General features: G+C 46.6%; 1 protein-coding gene across 2 annotated transcripts; it reads left to right on the forward strand.

Annotated features, from left to right (window-relative positions):
- Positions 1 to 606: 606 nt before the first annotated feature.
- TRIM54 (tripartite motif containing 54) lies at positions 607 to 22,433 on the forward strand. Of its 2 annotated transcripts, none has more exons than XM_069580292.1 (9): positions 607 to 1,157; positions 17,525 to 17,697; positions 18,219 to 18,390; positions 20,196 to 20,291; positions 20,985 to 21,218; positions 21,488 to 21,510; positions 21,627 to 21,751; positions 21,886 to 21,978; positions 22,281 to 22,433. In XM_069580292.1, exons 1-9 carry the CDS (start codon positions 990 to 992, stop codon positions 22,295 to 22,297), a joined length of 1,101 nt encoding a protein of 366 aa, XP_069436393.1. In that variant the 5' UTR covers positions 607 to 989; the 3' UTR covers positions 22,298 to 22,433. The 2 variants fall into 2 exon arrangements, with proteins under 2 accessions (XP_069436393.1, XP_069436394.1); XM_069580293.1 differs by having other exon boundaries at positions 637 to 1,157; positions 21,491 to 21,510.
- The last annotated feature ends 194 nt before the right edge of the window (positions 22,434 to 22,627 follow it).

Genomic DNA, 22,627 nt, shown 5'->3' on the forward strand with positions numbered 1-22,627 from the left:
AGAGATGTCCTTGGTGTGGCTCCAGTGATGTGTTCAGGGACTAGAATCCTATGTTTTCTCAGGGATATGCTCATGAGGTCGTTTCAGGCCCTGGCGCACCTGCCAGCTCCAGCCTCCTGGGCTTGTTTTCCTAGGGCAGGGGGATATAAGAAAGATCTGGGCAAGAACCAAAAAGAGCCTCTCTCTCATCTCTGGTGCCCTTGTTTTGAATCATAGGATTCAGAGGAAGATGGTCAGAGTCACTGACTAAGCCTTGGAGGCAAAAAATTTCATTGTCTCTATCTATAGGTCCAGCAGGATCTCTCCTTTCACCCAGGCCATGTATGGTGCCTATCACACAGGCCAGTTGAGATTCTGTGTCACTACCTGGAAGAGGCACCCAGGCCCAAGCATGGGGGTTGGGGGCTCACAGGAGCCTTCTGAGTGAGGGCACCTCTGTTGCCCACCTCGGCTTCCACCACAGCAGTGAAGTTCACCCCACTCTTGCTCTGGGGAGTCACCCGTTCCCGAATGAGTCAGGGTCACTCATTCGGTGACAGCTGTGGCTCGCCTTACAGGAGCTAAATTGGGAGCTGGAATGTCACACACACATGCCCCTTGTTCCCCACCCCCACGTTAAAAACTAATCTCCTCTCTGGGGAGTGAGAGACAAACAGCGGTGCCCACAGAGTGGACAAGAGGGGTTTGGGAAACAAAAGGAGAAATTTCCAGGGACAGAGCCATTCAGGGAGAGAGGAAAAGAAAAAGCTACGTGTGCCTGGCCCGGGTACAGAGCAGAAACTAAAGAGAGGCAGAGCAGTGTCTGAAAACAGCTAAGGACAAGCAAATAGTTTTGAGGAAGGGACAGGAGACATAGAGCTGTTTCAGGAGTGAGCAACAGAAGGGAACACAGTCGGAAGACTGTCGAAAGTACACGAGGAAGGGTCCAGAGGCAGTGAGAGAAGGCCAAGACCAGGGCCAAGGCCAGGGTAGGCACAATCGCTGAGGGGATGAACTTCACGGTGGGTTTCAAGCCGCTGCTAGGGGATGCGCACAGCATGGACAACCTGGAGAAGCAGCTTATTTGCCCCATCTGCCTGGAGATGTTCTCCAAACCGGTGGTGATCCTCCCCTGCCAGCACAACCTGTGTCGCAAGTGCGCCAACGACGTCTTCCAGGTGGGCCGGGGCCGGGCCGGGGCAGGGCAGGCTGGTGAGGCTTCTTTGTCAGGTCAGCGCCAAGCGCCCAGAAGGTGATGGGAGGAAGGCGCTCCAAGGAGGCTGGTGGTGGCTGTCCTGGCTGAAGGGCAGAAGGAGAGCCAGGGGTCCTAGCAGATCCCCAAGTAAGCATGAGTCAGCAGCTGCTCTGCAGGGTGGTGAGCGTACAGCCTGTGTGTGGACAGCCCTGGGATGCTGGTCTCTACAGAGGAAAGGAGGCCCACATGGAAACTGGACAGGGAAGTGATCCTCTAACCAGGCTGTGTGACAGTCTGTGCTAGACTCTGCATTCCAGCTTGGACTTGAGATTTCAAGAACAATATGGAAAATCTGGAAAAAATAGCAATGAGATAATGAAACATTAAAAAGTGGACTGTGCGAAAGGTCCATGATGACAGTGGAATTATTTGTATTTAAAGCAAAAGACTGAGCACATCCATCTGGGGGGGGGGGGGCAGGCAAAGTTAGTGGACAGAACACTGGGAATTCACCCCCACTGGAGGTGACACTTGTGTCCCTCCCCAGATTGGTGAGTCAAGAGACCTGCTGGTTAAAAGGGATCGAGGTCACTTAAGCAGGAAGAAGGCAGAGAATACATTTTACTTCCTCCAAATGGAACCAATTTTGGCTTGTGTGTGGTCACGGAGCAAAGCATAGCTAATCAGATTCACAGATCTCATTTTAGCTCCTGGTTTCAGAACTAAAAGCAGCACGTATCAGAATGGTTTATATAAATGGGCTTTCTTTCTTGCCCCATGCCCTGGTGTAGGTTCTAGTAATCTCTAAAACGGAACAAAGATCAGGGAGAGTCAGGGATAAAGGCACACACACACACACACACAAACACACGTGTCCTTACCAATGAAGTAAAAGCTCAGAATAGACCAGAGCTGGCTGACTTAGTAGGCATGGCAGCGATAAGGAACATCATGAACACGCAGTCTTCATCTGTATCAGAAATTATGGGGAAACGTGTTGAACACAGTGATTTTTAACTTAACCAAGAGAATGCTTCCCTTTTAAGTTCTTTGGGGGCAGCATGTTTGGGGGAAAATAGTGGACTGGCTAATTCAGGTCATTCTGCAGCTGTGCCCACAACCCACTGTTTGTTGTCTGCTGTCTTCGCTGAGCTCCATGGTCTCTCCTGCCATCTTCCCATCGAGGCCTTTTGCCATCTCCTATTCCTCTAAGTGTCCAAACCTGTCATTATTTGGTTCCAGAGAACCTCAGAGCCAGTGGTTTTCCCTCTCTGGGGTCTGATCATCCCAGGCGTTCAGTCAGGTACAACCAACCATCTTGGGTTTTCCCTTGATCTGGTTAACTCTGGACATCCTTCAGGCTGAGATGCCCAGGGGGGAATGACAGAAAGGTTTTGCCATCCCTTCTCATGAATTTGTAGTTAAACATTCTTTCATTAGAGCCTGAAATATGTGAAAGCAAAGAAAACTTTTTAAAGTGACGGTAACATGTTCTGTAAAATAAAAAAGAGTGGTCAGAATATTAAAGTGCATGGCGCACAGTATCACTGGGCAGAGGGATGCAGGGAAGGGTCCTATATATGGAGGCTAGAAGATGTTCATCCCTGGGTCGGGAAGATCCCCTGGAGAAGGAAATTGCAACCACTCCAGTATTCTTGCCTGGAGAATCCCATGGACAGAGGAGCCTGGCAGGCTACAGTCCATAGGGTTCCAAGAGTCAGACATGACTTAGCAACTAAACCACCACCAGAAGACGTTCAAGTCAGTCTTCTGTATCCAGACACACTGTTTGGTTGCCTGAAGGTCTGGAATACTGATCTGAGCCCAGAGAGACTTGGGAATTGTTTGGGTCGAACCCTGTGTAGAATATTTGGGAGATAACATGATTCCCAGGGCTTCACGATGGTTCTGTGGATCTGGACTAATGTGTATCTTTTGAAGTACAGGGCACCCCTGGCCTTCCAAGGAGAGAAGAGTGAAGCAGCTCATTTCCTTGCTGCTTTATTTGGGATGGCCTGGTGGGAGGCTGACCCAGTTCTTTGGCTGCACTTAGGTATATACATCTCAGCAGACCTCCCTCTGAAAGATGAGCATATTTAGTTTTTTCACACATTGCCTCCACATTTTGACAACTCTAGGCATAATCAGATTGTCTGTTTTCTAAGTATGGGGACGAGAATAGGACTTCTATATCTTGAAACTACTTAGGAAGAACACACTTAGAACATTGCCTAGAAAGTTAATAGGACTTAGAAAAGTAATACCAGTATATTACACACCCACACACATATTTTTTTCAAACACTGTAAGAATTTATTTTATGAAAAGCGAATCTTCACCTTGGGCCCTCTCTAATTCCCTTCTCCAGATAGAGGTAGCCATTACCAACTTTCTCGGGTACCCTTCCAGAAATTTTACATGGTTAGGTACACATTTGTGTGTGTGTGCATGTGTGTGTGTGCACACATTTAAATTTATCCTATACCTGCCTTGGTATACTATCTTGACTGTTGTTCCATAGCCACACATTCCAACAGGCGCTTTCCTTTTGAATGGCTCTATAGTGGCCCCTTGTTATGACAGCCACGTCTATTCCACCCATGCTCTGAAACATTTAGATGATGCTCAGTGTTTGGCTGTTCTAAAAAACTACTGTGCTGGACAACAAAGAAGAATTTGGAAGGAGAAACTTCCCTGGTGATCCAGTGGCTAAGACTCTGCACTCCCAATGCAAGGGGCCTGCATTTGATCCCTGGTCAGGGAACAAGATCCCACATGTCACAACTAAGACCCAGCACAACCAAATAATTTTTTAATAAATAATAATTTGGAGGGATTGTGACCTTAAAACATCAGGTTATAAGAACTGACTCATTTGAAAAGACCCTGATGCTGGGAAAGATTGAAGATGGGAGGAGAAGGGGACAACAGAGGATGAGATGGTTGGATGGCATCACCGACTCAATGGACATGAGTTTGAATAAACTCCGGGAGTTGGTGCTGGACAGGGAGGCCTGGCATGCTGCAGTCCATGGGGTTGCAAAGAGTCAGATGAAACTGAGCAACTGAACTGAACATCAGGTTAACAAAAGAGTCAGGAAACAAAATTTTAAAAATTAAAATATTTCTTTGAGGTAATTACTTGCCGGTCCAGTGGTTAGGAGTCTTTCACTGTTGAGGGCCTGGGTTAAATCCCTGGTTGGGGAATTAAGATCCCATGGCGGGACCAAAAAAATATTTTTTTTTCATTGAAAATGTTGAACGTATTAAAGGTTTGGGAGGAAATCATCCATAATCCCACCTTCCCCAATGCAATTGTTTTCATGTTTGCATATTATGCTTGTCTCTATACATATTTTTACATAGTTGCCATCACAATTTAACTCATTTTCTTTAGAGCTGTGATACAGTTCTCTTTCTCTCTCCCTCTCTCTCTGAATTTAAACAGAATAAAACACCAAAACAACACATTAACCCCCTTTAATTTCTCTCTTTCTCTTTCCCCACACTTGCACCCACTCAGCAACCAAGCATTTTGGCTAGGGGAAAGCTGTTGGTGTGGGAATTTGACACAAACATCTTCCCATGTGTTTCTGAATTTGTAAACTCTATTCCTTCCTAAACTGCTTTAAAACAGCCTGTGGTTTATTTTTATACCTGCCCCCACTTCACTGTGGGCACTTGTTTATGAGCTGCAACCTGTTGTAATTTAACAGACAACCAGAAGTCCTTGTGAGAAGGTTGTTCAGAAACAGCTTTTCTGGAGGGTGTCCATGTAGGGAGAGAGTTACAGACATGGGAACAGCAAGAAAGGGGCCTCCTTCTGTCATAAAGGGCAAACTGGGAAAGAAATGACCTCTTTAATTTCATCCCATACTCAAGTTCCTTTTTTCTTTCTTTTTTTTTTTTTTTTAGTATTTAGGTTGCTTTGGGTCTCAGTTGAAGCATGTGAGATCTTTCATTGCGGTGCACAGACTCCCCAATAGTGGTGCACAGGCTCAGTGGTTGTGGTTTGCAGGGCTTAATTGCTCCATGGCGCGTGGGATCTTAGTTCCCTGAGCAGGGATCAAACCCTTGACCCCTGCATCGCAAGGCGGATTCTTAACCGCTGGACCACCAGGGAAGTCCCCCAAATTCCAGTTCTTTACAGTCTAATTGTTAGGGCTGCTGTACAAGTACAGGCCAGCTGGTGAAACCCTACACAGCCTTCCTCTTCAGCCACTTCCACCTGCCACTGAGGGCACTGAGATGTCCCCTCCCCGGCCCAGACTTGGGCAGGTCTCTTTTACGGGAAATTGGTTGATTGAAGGATCTTATTTGAGGAAAGAAACTGGATTTACTGGGAAGCAAAATCATAGACGGAGACTCAGCACTACTGGGCTCTATCCTACCAGTTTCTTCCTTAATTGGCCATGAGTAAAGCAGGTTGTTTCACACACATGGATAAAGAGGGGCTTTAAATTGCTGTTCAACATCCTTGTAAACCTAACAATCCGATTTCACAAATTGAAGAGAGATCATCATGTATTTCCATTCTTTCAGGACTTTGCATTCAGTTACTAGTGTCCTATCTTGGCTCACTCTTCTTTTTGTTTGTTTCTTGTTTTTCCTGGCTGCACCACTGGCATGTGGGATCTAAGTTCCCCGACCAGGGATCAAACCCACGCCCCCTGTATTGGCAGCATGGCGTCTTAACTGCTGGACCGAGTAGGGAAGTCCCGTGGCTCACTCTCCTGCTTACCAGTCCTCCTCTGAGCCAGCCTCCTTTCACAAATCTGTGTCATGCTCACTGCTAGGTTCTGTTGGGCAGAGCAAGCCCTCCCCTCAAAAACCCTCCCCCACCCACAACTCAGCTTTTGCTGCCAACACCTGGATTCTTCTAAAGGTCTTCAACTTGCTTCAGATGCGTGGTCTTCTGCCCCTGTTTTCCCAGTTTCTCTAGTATATTCTGAGGTTCTGTCTCAGAGGACCTGCATGGTCCCCTATTCATCATTGGCCAGGCCAACAGTTTAGGGGAGAGAGCTGCCAACAACCGTCCTTACGTCCTGGGCAAGTATCCCAAATCAGCATCACTCTGGGTAGCCAGGAAAGAGGGAAAGCATTCTGAGAGAAGTGTAGATTCAATAGAGGAACTGCATTCACAGAGCATCTTTCTAGATGGAATGTTTCCATTGGATGCTGCAGACCATTACCAAAGGAATATAGCTTAAAAGAGAGACAGCTCATGGCTTCGGCAATGTTTCCCCCACCCAATTCCACACCCCACTTCCTACCCTCATAATAAAGGAAAGTGCTCAATTTCTAGACGTTAGTGAAAATAAAGATGTCATTTTTCCCATCAAGGTTCACAGAACCCTTGAATTCTACTCATTTGGGGAGCAGTGGCCCCCAGGTTTAAGTTCTGCAGCGTCACAGGCACCAATGCCTTCCCAAGCACCAACTTTGAAAGGTCTGAGTTTTTTTGACTCCCTCCTCTCCCCGGCAGCCCACTCACACCCATGCAATTGGCCAGATTCCACCTCTGGCATCCCTGGTCTTTGCAGGGTTTTCTGTTTCTGTCTGAGGGCAAGACGGCAACTTGGTTGTGACTTGCTTCTGATCTGTGTGTCTATCTGGCCGGATGGAGGCGTGGGAGATCTTACTTCCCTGGCCAAGGGCGCTCCCTGCAGTGGAAGCGCAGAGTCTTCGCCACTGGACCACCAGGGAAGCCTGGGCCTTTACATCAGAAGCAATGGCCAGTCTTCTCTCCCGAGTATCCAAATCACTTCTGTTAGATTAATATTCACTCTGATTTTCTCTTGCAGTTTAGAAACCTTGCCTACAAAATTAAGTTCAGCTCCTTACCCTTGGATTCAAAATCCTGTACTGTTTTAAAACAATTTTTTAAAAAGCCCTTCATGGTAAAATCTACCTTTCAAGTTCCCTCTGTCCCATGACTCCTCTATCTGTAATTTGAACTCCTCTAGTATCTTTGCTTTCCTAAAACCCTTTCTAATAACCATCTCCTGCTTCCTGTCTACCCTGTCTTCAAGTGGTATTTTCTTAGATACTTTCCTTAAACTAACACAGTTCTTTTTTTTTAGATAAACCCTTTTACTTATTTATGCTTCTCCAGTTTGTTTAAAACAACAAGAACAACCCCCTTAATATAACTGACAACCCTTCTCCCATCACCCTTCCTTGGGCTGAAGGGTAGTTAATGGGGAAATGGCCCCCAGGGATGAGGTTGACGGTAAGAACCCCTTAGGGAGGTAATGGAGTGATGGAGCCTGAATCCCCTGCCCAGGAAATAGGGCATCTGTAGTGTATGAACTAGGGAGTAAACTAACATAAGTCTCCTAAGTATCTTTTTCTTCTGGCACTCTAATGCCCCCTGTTCATTCACGGCAGGATTGAGCATTGTATTTTTAAAAAGTAAACATTTATTTCCCCAAATACGAGGTCCTTGTACAAAATTTCAAAATTATATTTTTCAAAGAAAGAAGGAATCACCCACAATTCTATCACTCAGTGGAAATTATTGCAAAAATATTTAGTTTTTATTTTATGCATTTAATAAAGTAATTCATGGTTTATACAAAGAAATTTGAGAAATGTAGATGAATACAAATAAGAAATTTAAAAATCCTATAACTCCCATCACCCATTTCAAAATTTGGATCCTACTGTCTATATAGACTTACATCCTGCTTTTTTCATGAGTCTCTCCCCATGTTAAGAACATGTTAAACATAGTTGCATTGTAATACCATTGTAACTCATTTAGTCTTTACTATTAAATAACCGGGCTTCCCTGGTGGCTCAGGTGGTAAAGAATCTGCCTGCAGTTCAGGAAACCTGGGTTCGATCCCTGGGTCAGGAAGATCCCCTGGAGGAGGGCATGACAACCCACTCCAGTATTCTTGCCTGGAGAATCCCCATGGACAGAGGAGCCTAGCAGGCTGCCGTCTGTGGAGTCAGACACAACCGAAGCAACTAAGCAGCAGCATTAAATAACCAGCATGTTAACTATCTGAAAAAACAATTTTACTGTTTATTCTGGTTATAAAGATAATACAGGTGTGTTGTGATTTTTTTTTTTTTTTTTTGGCTGCACCGGGGCTTAGTTGCAGCATGTGGGATCTAGTTCCCTGACTAGGCATGGAACCCAGTTCCCCTGCATTAGGCTCTTGAGTCTTAGCCACTGGACCACGAGGGAGCTCTTGTATTATGTAAATTTTAAGCCTCATAAATAATATACAATTATAGAATGTATAAATCCATCTAAACACACTAGGGTTACTTCAGAGAAGATGGGATTTCAGGAACTGTTAATATCAAACAGGAAGAGGGCATTCAAGGGACAGCTAGAGGGAGGCACAAACTAGAGATAGTGGATTCAAAAGAGGGACATGGTGACCTGCAAGATGTGAGAGGAGAAGGTTGCTATAAAAACTAACAACTCCCTTCCACCACACTGGTCAGTGTTCTTACCATAAATAAATCCATTAAGGCTCATTGCTCAGAGAACATCAGCCTTTGAATGGAGCTACTGCTAAGTACAAATCCTCTTTTTAGATCTGAGGAAATGTGAGCCATAAGAGAAATTATTTTCCCAAGGTCATAAATGGCAAATCCCAAACCACATCTTCAGATCACTGCTACTTTCCCTATATCATCTTGCATTAAATGCTCTCAATTAAAATACAGAGATGCTACCAAGAATGGGGAATAATTTTATCTGCATATCTAGTACAGATGACTTTCTCAAGGTAGCCGCTTCACACTTGCAAACTGTTTAGGACATAAGAGATACAAGTTTTGATTAGGGGAAGGAGTTAGGAAAGAGTTAGAGCAAATGTCCCAAACTTCATTCTCTGTCATCTTCCTGATTTTTGCCAAAGCTGTGTACACCATTTGTACTATGCTCGAGTATTTCTACTTAAAAGAACTAACTCTGGGGACTTCCGTGGTGATTCAGACCCAGAGCTGCCAACTCAGGGATTCCTTGGTCAGGGAACTAGATTTTGCATGTACCAGGAACCTGCATGCCCCAAACCAGATCTGGTACAGTCAAGTAAATAACTCTGTAAAAAAGAACTCAACTTTAAAGATGAAATATTTATAATTCTACATGACAGAGTCCAGGAAAAATCACCAATTTTAAAGGCTGGTTATTTTTTTCCAATATACATTAAAGTAAATAGATGGGGAAACAGTGGAAACAGTGTCAGACTTTATTTTTGGGGGCTCCAAGATCAGTGCAGATGGTGACTGCAGCCATGAAATTAAAAGACGGTTACTCCTTGGAAGAAAAGTTATGACCAACTTAGATAGCATACTGAAAAGCAGAGACATTACTTTGCCGACTAAGGTCCATCTAGTCAAGGCTATGGTTTTTCCTGTGGTCATGTATGGATGTGAGAATTGGACTGTGAAGAAGGCAGAGTGCTGAAGAATTGATGCTTTTGAACTGTGGTGTTGGAGAAGACTCTTGAGAGTCCCTTGGACTGCAAGGAGATCCAACCAGTCCATTCTGAAGGAGATCAGCCCTGGGATTTCTTTGGAAGGAATGATGCTAAAGCTGAAACTCCAGTACTTTGGCCACCTGATGTGAAGAGTTGACTCATTGGAAAAGACTCTGATGCTGGGAGGGATTGGGGGCAGGAGGAGAAGAGGATGACAGAGGATGAGATGGCTAGATGGCATCACTGACTCGATGGACATGAGTCTGAGTGAATTCCAGGAGTTGATGATGGACAGGGAGGCCTGGCGTGCTGTGATTCATGGGGTCGCAAAGAGTCGGACTCGACTGAGCTACTGAACTGAACTGAACTGAAACACATAAGAGGGCTTCCCTGGTGTCTCAGTGGTAAAGAATCTGCCTGCCAATGCAGGTTCAATCCCTGGGTTGGAAAGATCCCCTGGAGAAGGAAATGCCAACCCACTCCAGAATTCTTGCCTGGAAAATCCCATGGACAGAGGAGTCTGTCGGGCTACATTCCACGGGGTCACAAAAGAGTCAGACACGACTTAGCGACTAAAGAACAAACACCTAAGAAATGTATATGTCCATCCCCATGCCGCCTGAAATCTTCATGCCTGTCCTCAGTATGTCCACCACATTTTGGGAAATGCACACTTGGGTAGCACAGTGAGGGAGTCTGAGCTACATAAGCTAGCAACATGTCATGCCATGAGCCAGAAGCCCCCAAAAGGCCAAAAGAGAAACTTCTCTGTTTATTAGTAGTCAAGTTTAGCCCTAGTACCAAAGGACATATATACACACGTATGTGTCTATATATATACACACACATACATATACGCTTCAGGGTCTACTCTAGCAAAGAAAGTTGGATGTGGAGTTGGGTAGGGGAAACATTGCTGAAGCCATTACAAAAAGGAAGAGTGCCCTCGAGGTTAGGAGGAAAGCCAACCAGAGGTAGAATATGGCAGAAGGAGTTGAGCTGTGCAAGAGGGGAGGACTCCAGGACCCGGGGAAGAGTGGCAAAGCTGTGCTCAGCTGCGGCATCTACTCCAGGGAGCAGCACCAGCCTGTGGTCAGAGAGGAGTAACCCTCCCCCTCGCCTGCCCTGCTTGCTCTCCAGCTTCCAAGAAAGGTGCTCTTGAAACAAGAGACTGAGGTTGACTGCCTAAGCATTCACTGCTTCTCAGAGCCCCTGGTCCTGGGAGAATGGATTAGCCAGGATTAGCCAGTGGGATGAGCCACCAAGGAAATTTCTTTGGCAGATATGGAAGCGGTGATGAGGCACGTGCCTCGCCAGCCCACCTCAGATCAATCTCTGGGGTGAGTCCTCACCGTGGGGAATTTGAAGTAGGACCCTTGACCAAGATAACCCAACAAGTCTTGATTACTTTTTCTTCTCTTTTGTAGCACTATGGTAAAGTACACATAAAATAAATATTTACTGTCTTAACCATTCTTAAGTGTGCAGTTCAGTGGCATTAAGAATATTCACATTGTTGTTCAACCATCACCACTATCCATTTCCAGAACTCTCATCATCCCAAATGGAAACTCCATACCTATTAAATAATAACTCCTCACTCCCCTTCCCCCAACCCCTGGCAACCACCCTTCTATCTCTGTGAGTTTGACCATTCTAGGTACCTCATATAAGAAGGGTCGTACAGTATTTGTCCTTTTGTGACTGGTTCTTCTTTAATCAAGGAGACTATGCTTTCTTCTTAAGTGAACAATGCAAAGAAATAGAGGGAAACAGTAGAATGGGAAAGACTAGAGATCTCTTCAAGAAAATTGGAGATACCAAGGGAACGTTTCATGCAAAGATGGGCACAATAAAATACAGAAACAGCAAGGACCTAGCAGAAGCAGAAGAGATTAAGAAGAGGTGACAAGAATACACAGAAGAACTATACAAAAAAGATCTTAGTGCCCCGGATAACCACAATGGTTTGGTCACTCACCTAGAGCCAGACATCCTGGAGTATGAAGTCAGGTGGGTCTTAGGAAGCATTACTATGAACAAAGCTAGTAGAAGTGATGGAGTTCCAGCTGAGCAACTGAAAATCCTAAAAGATGATGCTGTGAAAGTGCTGCACTCAATATGCCAGCAAGTTTGGAAACTTAGCATTGGCTGCAGGACTGAAAAAGGTCAGTTTTCATTCCAGTCCCAAAGAAAGTTGATGCCAAAGAATGTTCCAAGAACTGCACAGTTCTACTTATTTCACTTACTAGCAAGGTAATGCTCAATATCCTTCAAGCTAGGCTTCAACAGTACATGAACTGAGAACTTCCAGAGGTACAAGCTGGATTTAGTAAAGGCAGAGGAACCAGAGATCAAATTGCCAATATCCATTGGACACAGTAAAAGCAAGGGAATTACAAAAAAAATCTAAAAAAAATTTAAAAAATAAAAAATAAAAAAAAACCATCTACTTCTGCTTCATTGTCTACACTAAAGCCCTTGACTGTGTGGATCACAACAAACTGTGGAAAATTCTTAAAGAGATGGGAATATAAGACCACCTTACCTGCCTCCTGAGAAATCTGTATGCAGGTCAAGAAGCAACAGTTAGAACTGGACATGGAACAACAGACTGGTTCAAAATTGGGCAAGGAGTACATCAAAGCTGTATATTGTCACCCTGCTTATTTAACTTATATGCAGAATATATCATGTGAAATGCTGGACTGGATGAAGCACAAGCTGGAATCAAGATTGCTGGAAGAAATAGCAACAATCTCACATATGCAGATGATGCCACACTAATGGCAGAAAGTGAAGAGGAACTAAACAGCCTCTTGATGAGGGTAAAAGAGGAGAATGAAAAACCTGGCTTAAAACCCAACATTCGAAAAACAAAGATCATGGCATCCGGTCCCATAACTTCATGGCAAATAGATGGGTGGGAAATGGAAACAGTGACAGATTTTATTTTCTTGGGCTCCAAAATTGCTGCAGACAGTAACTGCAGCCATGAAATTAAAAGACGCTTGCTTCTGGGAAGAAAAGCTATGACAAACCTAGACAGCATATTAAAAGCAGAGACATCACTTAGCTGACAAAGTTCTGTTTAGCCAAAGCTACGATTTTTCCACTAGTCATGTATGGATTTGAGAGTTGTTTTCTTCATTTCTTTAATTGAAATTGTTTGTTGAAGCAGTTCTTCCAGAAGGTATCTTTGTCCCTTGTTCATCATGCTTTCTTTTCCATTTCCTTTTTGTATTATCTTGGCTTGCATCTCCTGTTGCATCTCTTCTGTTTATCAGTCCTCTTTAAATAGGGTAGCTTTATCTGGTACTGAGGGTAAATTCGTCACTCAACCCCGTTGACCTTGGCTTCCTTCCAAAAGCAGACTGGCTCTCTGAATGTTGTCATTGGTTTGTAATCTCTGTTTAGCTCTTTGGCTTCTTGGATGAATAGAGGGGTATGACCTGGATTAGTAGGCAGTTGAGTGTTTCAGTTTGGTTATGTTGCCTCAGAATATTTTTCACACGAGTCTGATGAATTATGATGAATTATCTACCATGGGGGCATGTGTAGCCATAGGAGGAGGTCTCCTGTGAGATCTGAACTATCTCTCCACAGACAAGAAGGTCACTCTGGTTGCCAGCTAGCACTGTGTGGCACATGAGATTTTGGCATGATGAGTCATCTTCTGTTTATTTCTGTTGAAATAACTTCAATCCACAGTTGCACAGTTGACTTTTAGGCTGTCCTCTCTTTCCTATTGAAAGGTTCCTATATGAAAGGATGATGCTTGGTCCTTCATGACTCTTTTGCTAAAACACTTCACCTAAGGCTCAGAGAGAAAAATGTTAGCTTTGGGCATCATTCTTCAATGGACCTAAATTTCATTGTATCTGACAATGTAGTATTCTTGCCTTGAGAACCCCATGAACAGTATGAAAAGGCAAAATGATAGGATACTGAAAGAGGTACTCCCCAGGTCAGTAGGTGCCCAATATGCTACTGGAGGTCACTGGAGAAATAACTCCAGAAAGAATGAAGGGATAGAGCCAAAGCAAAAACAATACCCAGCTGTGGATGTGACTGGTGATAGAAGCAAGGTCCGATGCTGTAAAGAGCAATATTACAAAGCTGAAACTCCAGTACTTTGGCCACCTCATGCGAAGAGTTGACTCATTGGAAAAGACTTTAATGCTGGGAGGGATTGGGGACAGGGGAAGAAGGGGACGACCGAGGATGAGATGGCTGGATGGCATCACTGACTCGAGGGACATGAGTCTGAGTGAACTCCGGGAGTTGGTGATGGACAGGGAGGCCTGGCGTGCTGCGATACATAGGGTCGCAAAGAGCTGGACACGACTGAGTGACTGAACTGAACTGAACTGAACTGACAATGTAGTATAATGATTATTCAGAGTATAATGATTACCCTAACCCTGAGGTCAGAGTGCCTGAGTTCAGATATTGATTTTGCCACCAACTGGCTGATGATCGTGTGCAAATTTATTTAACTTTTCTGGGCTACAATTTCCCATCATTGAAATGGAGCTAATGATATGAAAATGAAATGAATTAATACAAATAAAAGGATTTAGAGCAAAGCCTCGCATAAACTAAGTGTTCAATAGGTGTTAGACTTGTATGTTTCTTACTTTATTTCTTATAGTTCAGGTCAGAGGGTAAATGTTCAACTCCTCCACCATCTTTTAAAAAAAATATTTATTTATTTGGCTGCTCTGAGTCTTAGATGCAGAACATGGGATCATTTGATCTTCGCTGGGGAATGTTGGATCTAGTTCCCTGACCAGGGATGGAACTTGGGCCCCTGCATTGGGAGCTCAGAGTCTTAGCCACTGGACCACCAGGGAAGTCCCTTTTCTACCATCTTTACAAGAAATTCTTGAGGGTTAAATTCAAGAATGTATGGAAAACCCCTAGCACAGTGCTTGACATATAATAGGTCCTCAAAACATGTGTTGACTGTTAAATAATGAGTACGGAGGAAGGGCGCAGTGAGGGGCAGAGGTTAGAAGAAGCTTTAGGAGTCTGTCTTTGCTCTGGGGCAAGACTTTAGAATATGCCCCCTGGACTTCCCTGGTGGTCCAGCGGTTAAGAATCCACCTGCCAGTGCAAGGGACACTGGCTGGATTCCTGGTGTGGGAAGATCCCACATGCCACAGGGCCGATGCACCACAACTATTGAGCCCAAGCTGCAACTACTGAAGCCCATGCACATACAGCCTGTGCCCTGCAACAAGCGAAGCCACTGAAATGAGACCACCACACACCACCACGAAGAGTGCTCTGCCCTCTGCAGCTAGAGGAACCCAAGTGCAGCAGTGAAGACCGAGCACAGCCAAAAATAAAATAAAATAATTTACTTATATAAAAAATAATATGCCCCCTTTCCTCCCATTCAGACACCAAGCATATTCAAATGCTTGCCACCAGCAAATCAAAGAGAAGCAAGATTCCAGGAGTTTGCAGGTTTAGAGTTTTCCTGACACCACCTTGCTCACTTGGATTCTAAATACTGAAAGATAACTGTATCAAGCAAACAAAAGCCCAGTGATCTCACACTTTAACCCAGTCTTTAAGCTAAACTTAACAATATTCACACAATTCCAGTTACTAAGAAGGATTTATGTTTATTTACACAAACGCAGCCTTGGGATAATCTCAAGCTAATCTTTTTAGCTTTATGATGGGCTAAAATGTTAACTTACAATTTTCAAGAAATCCCGCCAAGGGCTTGCCTCAAGGTTCAGTGGTAAAGAATCTGCTGGCCAGTGCAGGAGACTCAGGTTCAATCCCTGGTCCAGGAAGATCTCACATGCTTCTGAGCAACTAAGCCCATGCGCCACAGCTACTGAGCCTGTGCTCTAGAGCCCGGGAGCCACAACTCCTGAAGCCCAAGCACTCTAGAGCCCGTGCTGCGACAAGAGAGGCTTCTCGGCTTCTGCGATGAGAAGCCTGTGCATTACAACTAGAGAGTAGCCCCTCTTGCCACAACTAGAGAAAAGCCCGCACAGCAACAGAGACCCAGCAAACCCCCAAATAAATAAATAGATTAAAAAAAGAGAATCCTGCCAAAATGTGATAAGGATTTGGAGAAGTTTATAGAACCCAACTGTGGGAAATACATCTAAACACACAAAGTCACAGATGACCATCCTCTTCATCACTCTCTAGGAGTGTTCTTCCAGCCAATTAGGATTAGGTTCAGCTGTGAAAGACAGAAAACCAAAAATAACAGGGACTTCAAGTAGGTAAAACTTTTTTACTCTCCAGTGAAAGTGGGCAGTCCAGTTCTGCCTCATCAGAGACTCCTTTTATCTTGCCGTTCTCAGCATGTGGCTACTGCCTGGCTCTAGATGGCTGCTTCAGCCTACGCCATTTCATCTTCATTCTAGTCAGCAGGAAGGAGAAAAGAGGAGAAGTAGGGCGTGCCTTTCACATTGAAGATACTTCCTAGAAATTGCACAAAACATTTCTATCTATATCCCATTGGCCAGAACACAGTCACCTCGTCACACCCGGCTGGAAGGGAGGCTTGGTTGCATGGTCTTTATCCCAGGTGTCTTACTAAAAATCTAAGGTCTCTATTATTGAAGAAGAAGAAGAGGTGAATGTTGAGGAACAGCAAGCAGTCTCCACCTGTCTTTCCTCTCCACTTCTCTCCCCAGATCGATTCTTTCTCTTCCCTGCAGACCAGGCTTCTCTGTTCACAGTGTCTGACCCCTCACACTGCCCACTTGTACAGATTTCGGGATGGCCATAATGTCGGCTTTTAGCTCAACTCCACAGGTCTTTTTTCAGTTCAAAAGCTGCACATGGTCTAGTCACCTCAGCCTCTGTGTCTCCATTCCAATTTCCTAGAAAGAAAAACTGATTGGTCCTATTGGGTCAGGTGATCGATCATGTCCTCAATTCTGAGCCAACGCTCTGTGGCCTCAGCCATGGCAGGGCTCTCCTTTTTAGGACAGGATGGAGCAGGTCCTCTCAGGGGTATAAATGGGAGGAACTGTTGATCCCATCTGGTGAGTTCTCCTTCCAAGCTTCCTCCTATCGTAACACCCAGCCCACTGGATGGAGCTGTGAGTTTGCTCCTCCTGAGGGCAGGGATAGTCATCTTTTCCCCAGAGCCTAGCAATTACCTGGCACACTTAATATTTGTGGTAGAGTGAATAAACCAGTCTCATCCTTAATTGTGCAGAGGTTGAATGCTTGCCCAGACATGCACAGTAGGCACTACAGGAACAGCATGAGAACCCAGGAGCCCTGGTTCCCTGTGCCTGGAGAGATTTCCCTGGATTGCCTGACTCTACGTGTCTGCTCTGTTGTTCAGCATTTGTCTCTGTGCCCCTGCCCGGGGTTGCAAAGAATCTCCCCCACACGTGGCCCACGAGAGCCCTAGGCTGGAGGCTATGGGCTGCACCACTCAGGGTCCATTTCCCTTCTCAGTCTTCCTGCTGAGGTCAATGTCTCCCCACAGCTCCAAGCCGGGCCCCTTTGAGGAGGTCTTGTCCTGACAAGGCCTGATCAAGCTAGGCTCTGGATGCAGCAATACTCAAAGGGGTGGGCTGAGTAACGAGACAAAGGTGGGAGAGATTTCCATGGCCACCCACCCGGGGCTGCTCTCAGAGGAGCACCCAGCCATAGAAAAGAACTTCCTTGGTGGTCCAGTGGTTAAGACTATGTGCTCCCAGTGCATGGGACACGGGTTCAATCCCTGCTTGGGGAACTAAGATCCCACATGCCATGCAGCACACCATGCCCCCCCCCTCAAAAAAAAGAGCTGCTGCCTCCCCCTCCATCACTGTCCTACTCCCCAGCCCTGGTGACTTTCTCTCCCACCCCCTCCAATTCCCCCATAACTCACTGGGCCTTCCTCTCATGCTCTCTGCACCCACAGGCCTCAAACCCTCTGTGGCAGTCCCGAAGCTCCACCACTGTGTCTTCGGGGGGCCGTTTCCGCTGCCCATCTTGCAGGCACGAGGTGGTCCTGGACCGACATGGTGTCTACGGCCTGCAGCGGAACCTGCTCGTGGAGAATATTATCGACATTTACAAGCAGGAGTCCTCCCGGTGAGCTGTTAGCGTCTCATTTATCTAAAATGCAGGGCCTGGGACATAGCCAGGGAGCCCATCAGGGCCAGCAGGGAGAAGCTGAAATGATCAACCTGTCCCTTCAGTTTAGTGACGAGAGGAGTGGACCTCAGAGAAGGAGGGACTTGCCCCCAGCTTGGTAGGTCACCAGCTCAGGTGGCCTCTGATTCCCGGTCAGCGCTTCCCCTTCTTCACCTGGCAGGGGCTGGCCATTTATCAGCAAGGTCCCTGCCAACCCTCTATGACCTCCCTCCCTGTGGCACTTCCTGCCCCCTGGAATAGAAACTACTCTTGGATCTGGGCCTCCTGTACCCTGTATGTAGCTCTGTTCCTCAAGTGAAGAGGAAGTCATCTGCCTGCCCAGCCACAGCAGCAGCTGTCGGGGCACAAGGTGGCAGTGGCTGGTGGAGGCTGAAGAAAAAGTGCTCAGGGGGCCTCACACGCTTGCCCCACCTGCCTGGCCCCTGACCCCTGCTCCTACACTGCCTGCCTCCCCGCAGGCCACTGCATTCCAAGGCTGAGCAGCACCTCATGTGTGAGGAGCATGAAGACGAGAAGATCAACATTTACTGTCTGAGCTGTGAAGTGCCCACCTGCTCTCTCTGCAAGGTCTTTGGTGCCCACAAGGACTGTGAGGTGGCCCCACTGCCCACCATTTACAAACGCCAGAAGGTATCAAGCAGCAGAGGGAGCAAGCATGGGGGGGTGGGGGTGGGGACACAGGATGGGATCTCAAACTGCAGCCTCTTACTCCACTTGACTTCAAAGGCATGCAGATCAGGCATGCAGATCATGAGCTGAAGTCCCAGCTCACTGTGTGACCTTGGGTAAGTCACTTGACCTCTCTGGCCCTAACATTCTTCCTCACTTGTAAAATGGGCATGAAAATGCTTACACTTGAGAGTTGTAAGGATCATACGAGAAATGGATGCAGTATGGTGAACTCTCAAGGCCATCACACTGTCATACAAGTAGATTCTACATTATTTACAAATTAAGGGACTCCTCTGGAGGTCTGGTGGTTAAGCTTCCAATGCAGGGGGCACTGGTTCAATCCCTGGTTGGGGAAACAAGATTCCACATGCCATGCAGTATGGCCAAAAAAATTAATTAATCAGTTAATTTTAAAAAAATAATTGAAAAAATAAAATAAAAATTAAATTGATAGACAGGTAGAAAGTAAAGGAAAGCTCCAAGTGTGGGTGAGGTAGGGAGAGAAGGAGGGGGAGAGAGATATGAACAGAACCCTGAATATGATAAGCATGGGAAAGGCAGGATTTCCCACAGGGCAAATTATTACTGAACTAGACAGATGAGACTATGCCTACAAACTCCTGAAACTTGGGGGACCTACAACAAAGACCCCCAAGGATCACAGGATACACTGGAATCCCAGGAATCCCTGAAGTGGGCAGTTGTGCCACCTGGCTTTTGACAAAAGCAAATGCAAATTCTGCCTGGTGGAAAAACCCTCAATTTAGGCCTTGGGTTTTTCTTAGATTAAGATCAACATAAGATGAGCTCCCGATTGAAGATACACAAAGAAATGTACTCATGAGTGAAGTCAGCAGAAACAAAACTTTCAGATTTAGACCCTCAAGAAATTAAGATACTGGAATTATTAAAGAATGTAAAGTCAGCTTTGTATAAAATGCTTTAAAAAATGGAATTTGAAAATAAGCAATAATAGACTATCAAAAGTGCAGATTTGATGAAGAACCAAACAGAGCTTTTAGAAATGAAAATATAATTATAGAAAACAAAACATTCAAGGGATGAATTAAATGACAACTTTCTCTCAGTAAGAGAGGACTGGGGAATTCCCTGGCTCTCCAGTGGTTAGCACTCTGTGCTTTCACTCTCGAGGGCCTGAGTTGGGGAACTAAGATGCCACAAGCCACACAGCATGGCCAGAAAAAAAAATTTTTTTTTTTCACATAAAAGAATTTTAAAAGGGAAAGAGAGGACTGAAAAAATAGCTTAGAATATAGCACTGGGAGATGAGAAGGTTGGGAATGAGAAGGTCTAACATATTAGATATATGATTAGATATATCTGATACTCTAGATATATTAGGTACTCTGATTAGATATCAGAGTCTCAGAATGAGAGAATAAAGAGAATGCAGAAGAGGCAATATTATCTTAAAGGAAAATCCTGAAGACTTTTTCAAAATTGATGGAAGATAAAGCATGCAGCCCAGTGTGTGGTATTTGGTGGATATTTGGTGAATGTCTCTTTCTCACTTGGTGGTGGAGGACTTCCTCTCTCCACTTCCTTCCAGAATTTATAGACTGTGCTTCCAAACTTCTTGAATGGTTCCAAACTCTCTAGATCTCTGTCAGAGTTTCCCTGAGGATGCCCTGATGGTGGAGTGGAGGGGACAGTCCTCTCCTGGGTAGCCCTGGTGAGGGAGGGAGGGGCTTAGCTCCAGACCAGGTCCTCCAGCCCTGAGTGCTGGCCTCTGTGTGTGGCAGAGTGAGCTCAGCGATGGCATCGCGATGCTGGTGGCCGGCAATGACCGTGTGCAAGCAGTGATCACACAGATGGAGGAGGTGTGCCAGACCATCGAGGTGAGCCTGGAAAGGGAGGGAGGGAAAGTTGCTGGGCTACTGGAGGTGAATCACAAGTAGTAGAATGTGCTTACCCAGGCTGCTAGGTTTGAATCCCAGCTCTGCCCTCCTCTGTGACTTTGGTCCAGTGACTTAACTTCTTAGTGTTTGGGTTTGCTTGTTTTTAACTACGTAAAAGAGTGATGATGAGAATGATATGATGGCTACCTCCATGGATCTTTTTGAGAATTAAGTGAGATAATACAAACAAAAACCAGAGTCAGAGAATTAGGCAGCAGCACTCAATGAAACTCCTTTAAATATATAGTGTTATTTTCTGAGAGAGTAGATCTTAAAAGTTCCCATCACAGGGAAAAATTTTTGTCCACTATGTATGGTGCTGGATGTTAACTAGACATATTGTGGTGATCCGTTCACAACATATACAAATATTGGATCATTATGTTGTACACCTGAAGCTAATATGTTATATGTCAATTAAACCTCAACAAAGTATATATCAGTATTATTACTGAAAAGATCTGGGAACCAGCAGCCCTTGGGTGGAGTCCGGTCTCTGCCACTAATTTGTGGTTGTAATTGACGGGTCACATCTCTTCTTGGCTCCCCGTGACTGCCATTAAGTGGGGAGTGGGACAAGTAGCCTGGTACTCTCCCAGCTGTGAGGTCTCATCCTTACTCCTGGTTTTTCAGGAAAACAGCCGGAGGCAGAAGCAGTTGCTGAACCAGAGGTTTGAGGGCCTGTGTGCAGTGCTGGAGGAGCGGAAGGGTGAGCTGCTGCAGGCGCTGGCCCGGGAGCAGGAGGAGAAGCTGCAGCGAGTCAGGGGCCTCATCCGCCAGTACGGAGACCACCTGGAGGCCTCCTCTAAGCTGGTGGAGTCTGCCATCCAGTCCATGGAGGAGCCGCAGATGGCGCTCTACCTGCAGGTGGGCCCTGGGGGGAGGGGGGCGGGCAGTGGCAGGCCACCTAGTGGCTGGAGTGGGGGCCTTTGCACTGGGAAGCCGGGTTCAAGTCTTACCTCTGGCTCCTACTTGCCCCGTGGCTTTGGGCAAGTCACCCTCTCTATCCATTTTTTTCCTTAACAAATTGGGACATGCATCCCCCCCTAACCCGCAGGACAGTGGTGGGCATCAGAAATGGGATATTGCTGGACGTTGGCACAGTGCTTACTCTCACCCTCCTTTCTTCCCTGCAGCAGGCCAAGGAGTTGATCAATAAGTGAGTAGGTGGAGCGGGAAGGGAGAGGAAGGGGTGGGCGGGGACTCCACTGACAAGGGTGGGAAGCGGGGGTAGTGGTGCTGGGAGTCTCTAGCTGAGCCGCTGGGCTGCTGCAGGGTCGGGACGATGTCGAAGGTGGAGCTGGCCGGCCGGCCGGAGCCGGGCTATGAAAGAATGGATCAATTCACCGTGAGCGTGGAGCATGTGGCGGAAATGCTGAGGACCATTGACTTCCAGCCAGGTGAGGAAGCCAGGATGGGAGGGAGCGGCCAGCCGCTAGGACTGGGCGTCCAGACCCTCTGGGTCGGGGAGGGATGGGGGTAAGACGGCCAGAGAATAAGGGACCCCAACTCACCCAGCCTTCTCCTGGCCTAGGCACTTCTGGAGAGGAAGAGGATGAGGAGGTCGCGGTAGAAGGGGAAGAGGGCAACGCAGGAGCAGAGGAAGAGCGGACGGATGGGCGGGAAAGTGAGTGTGGACATCGGCGGGGCCTGGCGGGGACCCCCTTCCACCGTCGGGCCATGTACTCTCGGGGGCATTAGGGATCGCTTGGAGCCCCTACTCCCAACCTCAACCAGGAGGGGCGCGCCCTCTAGCGCGCCGGCCCAAGTACAACTTTCTTTAACACTATCCATCTCTCTGGGCTGGTGGGAGACCGGGTTAGGTGGGGAAGTGAAGGAGAAACCCTCCTGCCTAGAGAAACGAGTGAGCTGGGCTTCGGAATTGCCTTGTTTCTTGGGAGCGCCCGCCCACTGAGCTTTCTTTCCCAGGCACAGGCCAGCACTGACTCGCTCCTGTTGCGGATCCTGCGCACCCGGGTCCTGGCGCTCGGATGGTGAACGACCTGAGCAGAGACCACCGTACCACCCAGCCCGGCGTGGGGCCGCGGGGGAGGGGCTCAATAAAGAGCTAATGCGTCCCGACCCGCAGCTCCTTTCACTGCTCACTCTCTGAGCTTCTGCTTCGGAGACATAGCATCACCATCCATCCTGCCCTTCTCCAAATCTGGGACCTCTTGGGGCGAGGACGGGTGGGGGGGGTGTGTGTGAAGCGGAACGAACCCTTATGGGGCACCTCCTTGACATTAGGCACGGATTCGCGAGCCCAGAGCCAAGAG

Source organism: Ovis canadensis, chromosome 3 (assembly GCF_042477335.2).
Source record: "Ovis canadensis isolate MfBH-ARS-UI-01 breed Bighorn chromosome 3, ARS-UI_OviCan_v2, whole genome shotgun sequence".
NCBI lineage: Eukaryota > Metazoa > Chordata > Mammalia > Artiodactyla > Bovidae > Ovis > Ovis canadensis.